The sequence below is a fragment of the Eschrichtius robustus genome, chromosome 12, assembly GCF_028021215.1.
Source record: "Eschrichtius robustus isolate mEscRob2 chromosome 12, mEscRob2.pri, whole genome shotgun sequence".
In the NCBI taxonomy this organism is placed as follows: domain Eukaryota; kingdom Metazoa; phylum Chordata; class Mammalia; order Artiodactyla; family Eschrichtiidae; genus Eschrichtius; species Eschrichtius robustus.
In genome coordinates this window covers 100,666,062-100,679,540 of record NC_090835.1, presented here as the reverse complement: position 1 = coordinate 100,679,540, position 13,479 = coordinate 100,666,062, and the positions used below count along the sequence as shown (strand labels likewise).

At 39.1% G+C, this 13,479-nt stretch overlaps 1 protein-coding gene across 8 annotated transcripts in view; it reads right to left on the bottom strand.

The window, feature by feature from the left end:
* The window catches only part of MAK (male germ cell associated kinase), a 48,972-nt gene that overhangs the window by 34,415 nt on the left and 1,078 nt on the right, over positions 1-13,479 (bottom strand). For 7 of the 8 annotated variants that reach the window (XM_068558613.1, XM_068558605.1, XM_068558610.1 and 4 more), the window contains 3 exons: positions 7,766-8,095; positions 1,795-1,849; positions 650-771 (listed from right to left, as the gene is read on the bottom strand). In XM_068558613.1, coding sequence (XP_068414714.1) covers positions 650-771; positions 1,795-1,849; positions 7,766-7,866 — 278 coding nt within the window. In that variant the 5' untranslated portion in view covers positions 7,867-8,095. Of the gene's footprint in view, positions 1-649; positions 772-1,794; positions 1,850-2,944; positions 3,021-7,765; positions 8,096-13,479 lie in introns of those variants that run through there. The other variant, XM_068558608.1, reaches the window with a different exon arrangement.

Genomic DNA, 13,479 nt, shown 5'->3' with positions numbered 1-13,479 from the left:
CATCATTCTACTGGGAAATTCATTTCATATTTTAGGCTCTTTTACTGAACGACTCTGGCTTTAAAAACAGCCAAAATGGACATTAAACTCCCAGATGTGCCCAGCAGCTACCACCAAAATGTCATCCTCTCCAAGCTCATGGCAGATGACTGAACTCTCCTTCTTTAGAGATTCTGTTCGTATGTTTAAAAATTAAAATGAGAATTTCCTTGGGATTGGTAACACATTTTTATCATTCACTTAAGCATTCTAATAAATAAGTGTATTAGATCCTTTCTTAAAAGCAACTTCATTCTTTCCTCCATTCCTTCATTAACCTTTTGCAAGATGCTTGGGAGAGTAAGAAAGACAATTTTCTCAATTTTGCCCAAGGCCAGCTTTATTATTGCGTATTAAACTACAGATAGATTTTTGTTTCAAAAAGTATAGATAGATAGTGTGCTTATATGAAATATTTGCCTTGACTTTTAAGATATTACCACGGAAAAATGATGGTTCTTCAACGTTAGATATTATCCTTTTATAAAGATAACTAAAGCTACTTCATGGACTGATAAATCTGTACATTGCCAAGTGTGACATAATGAAGGGATCCAAGGGACTCGTGGAGGAGACAATAAGGAAAAAATTAGTTTTCATAAAGACATACCTGTCTTTCATTAATTGATAGAGGTTTTCTTTCATATATTCAAATATAAAATAAAGATGGTCATTTTCTCTGATAACTTCTTTCAGTTTAATCACATTGGCATGATTAAGTTTCTTCAGAGACTGCAATAGAGCAAATGAGCATTAAAATTCTTAAAGCAAAGTTATACAAGTTGGCACAATCTCATCAATGCTAGAATGATAAGTACCTTCAGTAATTTTCCATTTCTTCTAAATTCATTAACTTTTTAATATCTATAAAAATTTCCATGTCTAAAAACATCTAGAACATCTATTTAAGTAAGCAGTGGGCTCCCCTGGTGGCACAGTGGTTAAGAACCCACCTGCCAATGCAGGGGACGCCGGTTCAAGCCCTGGTCCGGGAAGATCCCACATGCTGCGGAGCAACAAAGCCTGTGCGCCACAACTACTGAGGCTGCGCTCTAGAGCCCGCGATCCACAACTACTGAAGTCCACGTGCCTAGAGCCCGTGCTCCGCAACAAGAGAAGCCACCGCAATGAGAAGCCCGCGCACCGCAACGAAGAGTAGCCCCCGCTCGCCGCAGCTAGAGAAAGCCCGTACGCAGCAACAAAGACCCAATACAGCCAAAAATAAATAAATTGAATAAATAAATTTAAAAAAATATATAAAGTAAGCAGTCATTGTCTAAGTAACGAATATAAGTGCAAAAATAAACCAGGTCAACAATAGCTACAAAACATTTCAGTCTGTCACTTTTTTTTTTCTTGGTCATTAAATAGGTTTAATTTTTTCTGACTTAACTATGTGGAATGCCATGCAAAAGTCTCCAAAAATTTATCCAAGTTATGCAACATAAAATATAAAGAAATGGCATGTGGTAATTTAAAAAATTATCTTTCCTTTGACAATATGGATTAATATGCTCTTTTAAAAGTGAGAGTATACTTTTAAATATGAGGGTATAGTTACTTTCTGTTCTCCACTGACATTCTGATGAGAAATGAGAAATTAGGAACATAAAGAAAAACATAAGAAATGTAATTATCTTTGGTCTGCTTCCCGCAGAGAACGGAACCATCTCCTTAGCTACCATCCTCAGAAATGAGACACGTGTGAGGTAGAGCTAAGGCCTTCTGGGGTTCTTTTCATCTCTGGGATTTTACCTTAACTTCTCTCAAGTTCATACATTCATCCCAAGAATAGAACTTTCTCTTCATTCTGCAATAAAAGAAGAAAAGTTTAGTGTGTGGGGACCGGGGATTTGAAGACACAATTTACACCATTGGCTTTCTTACCCTATAATTAGTTCACTGTGGGCAAGCTGTGATAACTCTCTTCCTTCCTACTTAAAAGGAGATCATCTCCCTTCTGTGTATCTCAAGGCCATTTGGTGCAGGTCCATGACTGTGTCACTTCTTGGACAAATTGCCTAATGACTTCTCTGTGCTGCAAACTGCTTAGCTATAAAGTAGAAACTACTGCATAAGAAAAGCCTATTGTAGACTGCTTAGTTCAGCACTCAGTAAATACTATTGTAGATGTCCTTATTTTTACCGGTATCTGTGGTCAGCTACAATAAGGTATGAAGGGCATCACTACTATTATCTCTAATATCCTTAGTGAATCAGAATTTCAGTTATACTCATTCAGGTGCTAGAAATTTATGAAGGAGCTTGAAGAAATTGAGGGCTTAACCAACTTACCAAAAGATACGTTTCAGTACTATAGATTTATAAATGTCTTGCTAAAATGATAAAAGTAAATCTAGCACAGTGCTCAATTTGAGATAAAATAGAAGTCAATTCAAATATAGTATAAAAGTATTTAGTAAATTGATCAAATCCATGCAAAACTATACATATAATCTCTATGATTCCTAAAAAGTAATTATAGAATTTTTAATCCAGTGTTTTAGAGGCTAGTTAATATATATCCAAGTTCCTTTTCAAAATTTAGTACAAATTGAAACTTTTATTCTTCTTAAAAATCTGTACTAGCTGCATCCACATATACTAATATGCTACTTTCTTTTCAGCAATTAGTAGTTATCAATACTACCCTAAGGTAATGCATGTATCTATATGCAGCAAATACAGAAGTTTCCTTGCAAAACAATTATCCCGATTTCTAAAGAAATTAATTATAAAAAATTAAACCAATTTGTTAGAATTCCTTTTAGATTCCCTGCCATCTTCTCTTTCATTTATTGATTCATCCAACACCTACACGCCAGGGTGATGAAATCAGAGATGGTTACCCTGATGCTTCCCATCTCACAGGAAATAGACTTTAGTTAACACAAAACAGACATACAAATGAGCTTTCAGGATCATGAGATGAATTGGCCAGGCCCCAGGCCTTTTTGATGAGGCAGTATTTCAGATGAGACCTGAAAGACAGAAGGTGCCAGCATGTGAAGGCTGAACAAAAGAAGATTCAGCCAGACAGAAACAGCTAGAAAGAGCTGGGCTGGTTAGAGGAAATGAGGGACCACCTCAGGCCAATCCTTGTTCCTTCAATGCCCGGAGCTGATTTTCATGGCTGTGAGGTCACCGTTCCTGCTCTGCTTTTTCTCCCGTAGCACTTTACCCACCTTCTTACATACCATAGAGTTTACTTTTATGTTTAGTCCTCTCCCCTCTCCTCACACGCAAGCTCCTTGAGGACACCTCCACATGCCTGCTCAGTTTCTGGCACATAGTAAGTGCTCAATCAATGTTTACTAAATGGATGGATGGATTTCGATACCCACAGCTGGGCTCCTGAGGAACTGTCCCACAACGGGGGATCCTCAGGAATGGAATGGCCTCTCAGGTCCTTAAAGGGCAGAGAGCTTAATAATATTTGTTGATTTAATGAGGTGTGGGGATCTTACCAACACCCCCTAGAATGAATTCTGTTACAGATTTTTTTTGGAGATGGCAGCAGATACCACAAGGTTTCTTACCAGTGACCTAAATTAAATTTCCCAAGGGAAAACTCTCTTGTTTCTAGGCCTTCATACATATTCTTACAGCTTGGAATATCCTTCCACTCCTCTTGATAATTTCTGTCATTCTCGAGATCTCATTTTATGGGGGAAGCCTTCCAAGATACCTCTCCAGCACTGCTTCTCTGTGCTCCCATAGGCCCCAGTATCCCCGCATCATAGGACTTATCATATTTTGTGTTGTAACTTTTCTAATTTGTTGGTCTATTTATAACTCATCTATCCCATCCCCATTTGTCCCGAGCACCAAGTGTAATCGGAGCCTAACAATTACGTGTTGAATGAATTTTTAAACTTTCTGCAAGCCTTCCAAATGACTCCTCCTCTTCTCTTTCATTTTTACTCTGTCTTTAATTAGGGTAGGAACACTGTCCGGCACATAGTAGTTACTGAATGTGGCAGACACTATGACTTGTCTATCCAAGAGCCACTTTTCTTCTCTTCTTTATTAACATAGACCAGCTTTAACCCAGGGATACAAAATGGCCACCTAAGTACTCAGTTTCCCAGCTTCTCTTATTGCTACGTGTGCCATGTGACACACTCCTGGCCACTGAGGAGTAACCAGAAGTCTTCTGGAGAAGGGTGGGGAAAAGCTTTTGCTTTCCTAATTAGAAGAAAGTACAGCAGCTGACTGACAGTAACAGTAACTGTTTCAGCTCTTATTTCTTCTTACTTGGAACTCATACTCAAGGCCTAGACTGCTACAGCTATTTTTTAAAATTTATTTTATTCAAGTATGGTTGATTTACAATGTTGTGTTAATTTCTTCTGCACAGCCCAGTGATTCAGTTATATATCTATATATATTCTTTTTCATATTCTTTTCCATTATGGTTTATTATAGGATATTGAATATAGTTCCTTGTGCTGTATAGTAGGACCTTGTTTATCCATTCTATATATGTTTTCATCTATCTGCTAATCCCAAACTCCAAGTTCATCCCTCCCCCACCCCCTCCCCCTTGGCAACCACAAGTCTGTTCTCTATGTCTGTGAGTCTGTTTCTGTTTCATAGATAAGTTCATTTGTGTCATATTTTAGGTTCCACATATAAGTGATATCATACGATATTTGTCTTTCTCTTTCTGACTTATTTCACTTAGTATGATAATCTCTAGGTCCATCCATGTTGCTGCAAATGGCATTATTTCATTCCTTTTTATGGCTGAGTAGTATTCCATTGCATATATATACCACATCTTCTTTATCTATTCATCTGTCAATGGACATTTAGGTTGCTTCCATGTCTTGGCTATTGTAAATAGTGCTGCTATGAATGCAGGGGTGCATGTATCTTTTTGAATTATAGGTTTGTCTGGGTATATGCCCAGGAGTGGGATTGCTGGATCATATGGTAACTCTATTTTTAGTGTTTTGAGGAACCTCCATACTGTTCTCCATAGTGGCTGCACCAATTTACATTCCCACCAACAAGGTAGGTGGGTTCCCTGTTCTCCACACCCTCTCCCACTGCAGCTATTTTTTGAAGACATAAGAACCTAGGTCTGTGATAACAGCATTGAGACCAGGTATGAGCCCTGGGCTGCCCACCTCAAAACATTTCACAATGTGAAACAAATAAATCCCTATTTAATTTACTTTTGGTTAGTTTTTTTTATTTCATACACCGAAAGCATTCCTAAATTATACACGTATGACTTCTTCTCAGCATTCAGTCTATTTGACTTCTTAAAGTATTTGACCTCTCATTTCTCTCAAGGTCTTACCCAGCTCTATGCAGGTGAGGCCCAATTCCCCATTTTATGAAACTGAAGACTGAAACAAACACATGATCTTGCCACACAGAAGGAATAATGAACATTTTGTTATAGAAAACAAATCAATGGTAATAACCTTAAATGATACCACAAGACCCAACCCTCATTCTCATTTACTTACCCCCTCTCCCCAGAAGCCACAGCTTTCATGAAGTTTATGTAAATCTTTACAGTCCTTTTAAAGATATTTTTACATATAAATTTATTTATGTGTAATGAAGTATTTATTTGTGTGAATTTACATAATTGCTTAACCCACAAATAAGGATGATTTCATCTCATTTTGGCTAATACTTACACCTCATTTATTATTTTTTTCTCTTATTGCCTTAGTTAGGGTCTCCAGTTCAATCTTGATCAGTAGGGGATATAGTAGGCATTCTGGTCTTAAAACCAACTTTACAAGAAGTACCTGTAATATTTCACCTTTCAGGTCAGGGAAGTTTCTTATTATTCCTATTTTTCATTTCAGTTATTGTACATTGTACATTTACTTATTTGATAATAATGGCTATTTAACAATATTTTGTAAAAGTATTTTCTTATATATGTAAAGTTTTAGATCATGATAGTGTAAAGTTTTTAACATTTGATAAACATTTGTTAAAGCATTTAACTTTTAGATGATCATCATTTAGTTGATGTTGTAATCAGTTTCCAAGACGTGTTCCGGTGGAAGCCAACTGCCATGTCATGAAGACACTCAAGTGACTGTCTGTAGAGCCCCATATAGAGAGAAATTGAGGCCTCTTTTTGTCCTTATAAAAAAAGGAAATTTGGACACAGAGATAGGCATCAAGGGAAGTTGATGTGGGAGGGATACAGAGAGAAAATACCATGAATAAGCCAAGGAGAAAGGCCTACAATAGATCCTGTTCTCTCAGCCCCCAGAAGGAACCAACCCTGCTGACACCTTGATTTTAGACTTCTAGCCTCCAAAACTGTCTCAATAAATCTCTGCTGTTTAAGCCACCCAGTCTGTGGCTTAAACTTTGCTACAGAAGCTGAATGTGAGCCAAATGATGTTCTAAATTCCTATGCTGAAGCCCTAACCTCCCAGTACCTCAGGGTGTATTTGGAGGTAGCCCTTAACAAGGTGATTCAGGTTAAATGAGGTCTTTAGGGTGGGTCCTAATCTGATATGACTGGTGTCCTTATAAAAAGAGATGAGGGGCTTCCCTGGTGGCGCAGTGGTTGAGAATCTGCCTGCCAATGCAGGGGACACGGGTTCGAGCCCTGGTCTGGGAGGATCCCACATGCTGTGGAGCGACTAGGCCCGTGAGCCACAATTACTGAGCCTGAGCGTCTGGAGCCTGTGCTCTGCAACAAGAGAGGCCGCGATAGTGAGAGGCCCGCGCACCACGATGAAGAGTGGCCCCCACTTGCCGCAACTAGAGAAAGCCCTCGCACAGAAACGAAGACCCAACACAGCCATAAATAAATAAATAAATAAATTTTTTTAAAAAAAAGAAGAGATGAGGACACAGACATGCGCAGAGAGACGATCATGTGAAGACATGGGGAGAAGAGAGCCATCTACAAGCCAAGGAGAGAGGTCTTACATGAACCAACCATGTTAGCTGACACCTTGATCTCTGACTTCTAGCCTCCAGAACTGTGAGGAAGTAAATACATTGTTTAAATCACCCAGTCTGTGGTACTTCGTTATAGCACCCCCAGCAGACTGATAACAGTGAACCACCTTGGGCATGGATTCTCCAGCCCTGGTTCAGCCTGCAGATGATTGTGACCTTGGCCCGCCTCTGACTGCCACCTCACGAGAGACCTGTAGCCTGAACCACAGCTGAGCTACTCCTAAATTTCTGACTCACAGAAACTGTGAATTAATAAATGTTTGTTCTTGTCTTAAATCATTACGCTTTGGGGTAATTTTTTTTACATATGATAGATAACAAATACAGTGGATTAAAGAAATAAGTTAATAATAATTAATTCTATTTAATTGGTAAGGTCAGGAAAATTCCATATGCCACTCAGAACTCAGTTTGATACTATGAATACCATCTGATTTTGAGACCTATTGTTTCAAAGAAACAATAAGCTCTACTCTGTACTCAACTTTAAGTTCCAAAATTACCTTCAGTTTCAGTTCAAATGTATCATGCATAAAAAGCAGAGCCCTTGTATTTTTTGATTTGTCCATGTTAGCTGGACAAATCAGAAAATTAACATATGTGGGGATCAGCTGAACTCCTTCTTTGGCAATGTTTTCTCCAGAATGGCATTCCATATTAGCCTAACAAGCATGGGGTCTAAACCAGACTTCTCTCTGTACTTGTATATAGTCTCAAGCAAGCAAAGGAAAAGAAAGATCGGCAAACTTGGCAGTGTTGCCCATGGTACCTTTTGATGGCTACCAGCTCCCCTGATTCGATACTCTTGCCCATCAGGACACTCCCATAAGTGCCGTCCCCCAGCTGTCTCATGGTTGTGTATCGGTTCATCTTGGAAAAATAATGCCGCACAAGTTGTTGACCGAAATGACTTCCTTGTTGAATATAATTATAAATGCTTCTTTATTTTTGTTCGTTTTTGCCCTTAGACTGTTGTTGCTACACTGGTGACAGGCTTGTCATCATTAAACACAGGCTCTTCCCCAAGATTATATACGTTCATAAGATACAGCAATAAGGAATCTGGCAAGGAAACAGTGCTTCCATTCTTATGAACACCCTGTAAAAAAAAACAAAACAAGAATAAAAGGGATTTTCATTAAAGAACCTCTTCCAAAAATTTACTGGTAACCTAGGAAAATTATAAATACCAACGTGTTAAGCATGTGTCAGTAAATCAATTGTGCGACGCAAATGATGTTCACCTATAAAAGACTGATGGTACTCACTGGTGAATGCTTCATTTACACGGTACCATGTTACTTATCCCATGAACGTTCAATAAATACTGGCTTAATGATTTGCATGATTGCTTTTTTATTGACTATATAATATAATCTATATTAGTCCAAATCAGATTTTGGGAAGTCAGACGCTCTACTATGTCCATTCTTTGAATCAATGTTTGCATCACATTTAATTTGGACCATAATCCTTTATGTGAAACTCCTGGGCCAGACGTATTTGGAAACCAGGAATTTGCATATTTTAGAAAAGTAATATGGTACGTAACACCTCCCAAGCAGCATCTTAATGTGCCCGTAGAAAAATGTATGAAAAGTACACTAAGTAAAATAAATGAAGACCATAAATGGCCTCGCGTCATTCGGGTCACGTTTTGTTGCAGATGAATTTGCACAGATTAATTTTTAAAAATAAATTTATTTATTTATTTTTTTATTTTTGGCTGTGTTGGGTCTTCGTTGCCGTACTGGGCTTTCTCTAGTTGCTGCGAGCGGGGGCTACTCTTCGTTGCGGTGCGCGGGCTTCTCATTGCTGTGGCTTCTCTTGTTGCGGAGCACAGGCTCTGGGTGAGTGGGCTTCAGTAGTTGTGGCTTGTGTGCTCTAGAGCGCAGGCTCAGTAGTTGTGGCTCACAGGCTTAGTTGCTCCGCGGCATGTGGGATCTTCCCGGGCCAGGGAGTAAACCCATGTCCCCTGCATTGGCAAGCGGATTCTTAACCACCGTGCCACCAGGGAAGCCCCAGATTAATTTTTAAAAATTCATCTTTCAGAGCTTTGTGGGTTTCAAAACTACAGAAAAGGGATTGTGGATCTGTATATATTTGAAGGGTACAGGTTTCTATAGGTTCTGATTTTATAACTATGATTAAAGAAAACACACAAAGCACATAAAGCCTTAGTGTCTACCTCATTACAACAGCGTTCAATAATTTCCTCCCATTGTTCTGTCTTCGTTCTGCATTCAAGGAACAATTTCTCATTTCATACCTGTTTATCATTCTTATGTTGCTTTAAAAAATCTCTATCATTCTGTTACAAGGCTGTATGCTTAGCAACAAAGTGTAACAACATGTTTGGCACTATCAAATAGTTTGTTTTAAAATGCCTTTTACAGGGACTTCCCTGGTGGCACAGTGGTTAAGAATCCGCCTGCCAATGCAGGGACACAGGTTTGAGCCCTGGTCCGGGAAGATCCCATATGCTGTGGAGCAACTAAGCCCGTGCACCACAACTACTGAGCTTGTGCTCTAGAGCCCATGAGCCACAACTACTGAGCCTGCATGCCAAAACTACTGAGCCCGTGAGCCGCAACTACTGAAGCCTGTGTGCCTAGAGCCCGTGCTCCGTAACAAGAGAAGCCACCGCAATGAGAAGCCTGTGCACCGCAACGAAGAGCAGCCCCCGCTTGCCGCAACTTGAGAAAGCCCGTGCGCAGCAACGAAAACCCAATGCAGCCAAAAATAAATAAATAAATAATAAATTTGAAAAAAAATAAAATAAAATGCCTTTTACGGGGAATTCCCTGGTGGTCCAGTGGTTAGGACTACATGCTTTCACTGCCAAGGGCCCGAGTTTGATCCCTGGTTGGGGATTAAGATCCCACAAGCCATGCAGTGTGGCCAAAAAATAAAATGCCTTTTATAATCTGGTGCTTCATTCAAAGATTATTTTTCTTTCACTGTAGCACGATCTCCACGAAATAAAATCATAAAAATTGCTTCTCCATTAGATGCAGAAATTTAGGAGCGACAAGAATATGTTGTAGTTGTCAAAGTACCTAAGGCTTCCAAAAATAGGCTTTCTGAGGAAACATGGCAGAGAGGTGCGCTAAACCTATGTTGTTTCCTTTATACAGGAACACATTTGTCCACAGGAAACTTTGGAAGAAGCTGTGGGGCTTTTAAATAACAGGGAGTGTGTGTTAATTTGTCATTTATTTTACTTCATATAGATAATAACCACTTCAAAGGCACATGAGAGGTAGTTTAGGCCATGCTAACTCTGTGGCCAGGATCTTGAAAAAGAGATCACAATAGTAAATTCCAGTTCTATTTAGTGGCTCCTTCATTTTTCTCAGCTTAAATCTGAGCAAATGGTCTTAACACATGCCAGCAAATGGTTCCCCATTTGCCTGAAAATGAAGTTCTTTTGTAAGTGGTCATTACATTATACATAGACACAGATTCTCAATATTAAGGCATTAATATAGAGAAAGGTAACACCCCCTGCCTCCTCACATATTTCCTGACCAAAACGTGTATTTGCTTTTCTTCATTTTTCCTTTATCTGGATAAGGAAATATAATTTTGAAAGCTCTTTGGGGGTTTGTTTTGTACCCTGTGCTATGATTAAACAAAAAACGGACTATGAAGTGTATTTCTTCTGATGACTTGGAATCTTATTAAATCAGTATTTTGCATTTTATTATCAGCATGTTAAATTGTTTTTCTTTCTCTCTTTCTTTTTTTTTTTTTTTTTTGCTGCACCGGGCAGCTTGTGGGATCTTAGTTCATCAATCAGGGATTGAACCCCATTCACTGCAGTGAAAGTGCCGAGTCCTAACCACTGAACCACCAGGGAATCCCTAAATTGCTTGACATTCTTTTCTAGCTTTTCTATTTAAGGTGACATACACTTATCTCTTTTAAGGAAATGTGCTTTCTAGAGGTTTACTGATTCTTTCTAGTTAAGTAACAATACAGAGAATAAATTTGTCCAAAAGGCCATGGTGTTTATCATATCAGTAAAATTATACAATAAAAACACAGAGGGATTAAATGACCTGTGAGCAATCAGAGAATCAATGACGGAGTCAGTCTAATAGTTGCATTAGCCTGAAGCTGTTTGGTTTTTTAGTGCAGTCCCCAACTGCTAAACAACCCATTCTTGCCAGCTTTTACAATCACTGGTGCAGCTAAAGGAACCACCCCTCTTCACTGCCAAACCCTGTAGAATCTACCCCGCAATGAAAGCTGCCCAGCCCACCACCTCTGCCCCCTAAAGATTCCTAACTGCTATAAACAACCGGGAAAGTGCACAGGGTTCTCCCCACCCTGACTACACCCTGGGGCTACATCTGTCTCGTCCTGACACCTGGAAGGACTTAGTGAAAAATTATAGGCCAGAAACAGTGACGGGAAAGAGTGTGAGATGGGGGGAGAAGGGAGTCTTCCTGGAGTTCCTTAAGAAAATTATTATTTTTACCCAACCCCCCAAAATTATTTAATTAAGAATTTTAATGGGATAAATAGCATCTTCTTTTCTTTGCAAATCTGCTGCATATGCAACAAATTATTTTCATGTTAGCACCTCACTGAGGACAGGCATTGAGGGTCTGAGAGGCAGGCAGTTATGTAGGCACTTCTGGAAAAGGACAAATGGCTTGAGAAGGGAGTGAAAGAGGGAGCGGCCCAGATGGGGAGAGAAGTTCAGAGGTAAGAGGTGCCAGAAACATTGAAACTTTCCCTTGCAGCGGCTCAACAACCTGCAAAAGTGGAATTAACTGCCTCTTTCTGGTCCACTATTAAGACCATCAGCCCACCATCATCAGTACTATTAGCACAACAGACCATTCAGTCATTGACTCCTTTCTGCATTGTCCTGGAAGCCCAACCGGTTTTGGAGTGGCTATTGTAGAAACTGCACTCCAAGCCTAACCAATCATCTTCCAAATAAACACTGGAAACGCAAAGTTTGTTTCAAGTGCTTTAGCATAGGATACTTATATTCAGGGAAAAATAAGTAAGGGACACAGCCATTTCCCAGTTTCTTTCGTTTGAGGGGTGAAGAGATTATGGATATGACATAAATTTTGAAAAGCTCTGACTTGTGGCTCTCAGAGAATTGGGCCAGTTTACTAACCTTTAAGTAACACAAGTTTACATACTATGCTCCCAAACAAAACTTTAAAAAGGCCTCTTTTGAGTCATGTTAAATACAAAATAAACAGCTCTCCAGGGTGAGAAGCTGACAATTTCAGCTGTCCCCTTATCCCCCTAAAAATATAAGGATAATGGCCTAATGGCATAGATATATAAAGGTAAAGGATTTTTTTTTTTGTAATCATTACTCCCATGTACCTACTCACTGATAGCATATAAACAACTATTTTTATCAGTGTAGAATAGGAAGGTCCTAAACAGATTACTAGTCAAAAAGCAGTATATGTAACTTAAAAGACAGACTGCCTATGGGTCCCCAGTTCACACCCAATAATATTTCTCTGCAAGTTACATATATTCTTCTCTGTGGACCTTTGGAAAGCTAATTCTGCAAAACAGGGATGCATTAACATGATTTCTTATGCACATATTTCCATATATTTATATTTCCATATATATGCAACAAAGCAAAACAAGTAAATGTAATGTAACTATGATCCTCAATTAATTTAATAGAACTGTTAGGAACTTGGAATTTTCTGCAGTCAAGCTCCAATACTTACTGACTTCCTTATGAGTTATACAAACCTTATGTTCTGGTTTAAGGAAAAAGACATTTATTTAGAGGCTCAATTATAGGCCTACATTAGATAAATACCCTTATCATTTCTCTCCCATTCTAGTTGTCTTACTTTTATCTAAGTGCGCAATTACTGTAAACTCGAGCTTTGTTCTCAACAGCTTCTGCCAGCTAATAAGGGATTTAGATAGGATTAAAGAAGATTAACAGAGAGGGCAAATGGAGGGTAAAATTTGTGTCTGCCCAATCACTGAGCAGATAACGTTTCCATGTCTTCAACTTGTCTTTGTAGAATCTGCTGTAATGTTATTACCCTAAGGCTGGCATTAACGTTTGTTTAAAAAAAAAAAAAAAAAAGTAACGCCATAAAAACCATTGTTTCAAAAGCAAAAGAGAAAAAAGATTTCAAACTAACCAAATCATACGTTTACAGAAATTAAAAGGGGAGCTTTTACAATGGGAAAACAGGATTCTGTGTTAAAAAAAATAAAACCATGGTGCTTTGTGCTAATATTCACAAACTGTTTTAAAACGAAGCAAAACCAAACCAAAATAACCCACCCCAACGAAGAGATGGAACAGCCAGCTTTGCGTAGGCAGAAGGTGGCCGCCCTGGGGGGGAGGGGAGGGTTTGTCCCTTCCCGGTCACTCGGCGGTGAACAGGGCGGGGGGCCGATAAAGCACGGCCAAAAGGCTGGAAAGTAACTTTTGCCTCCGCCACTATTTCGACCGAACGGGTT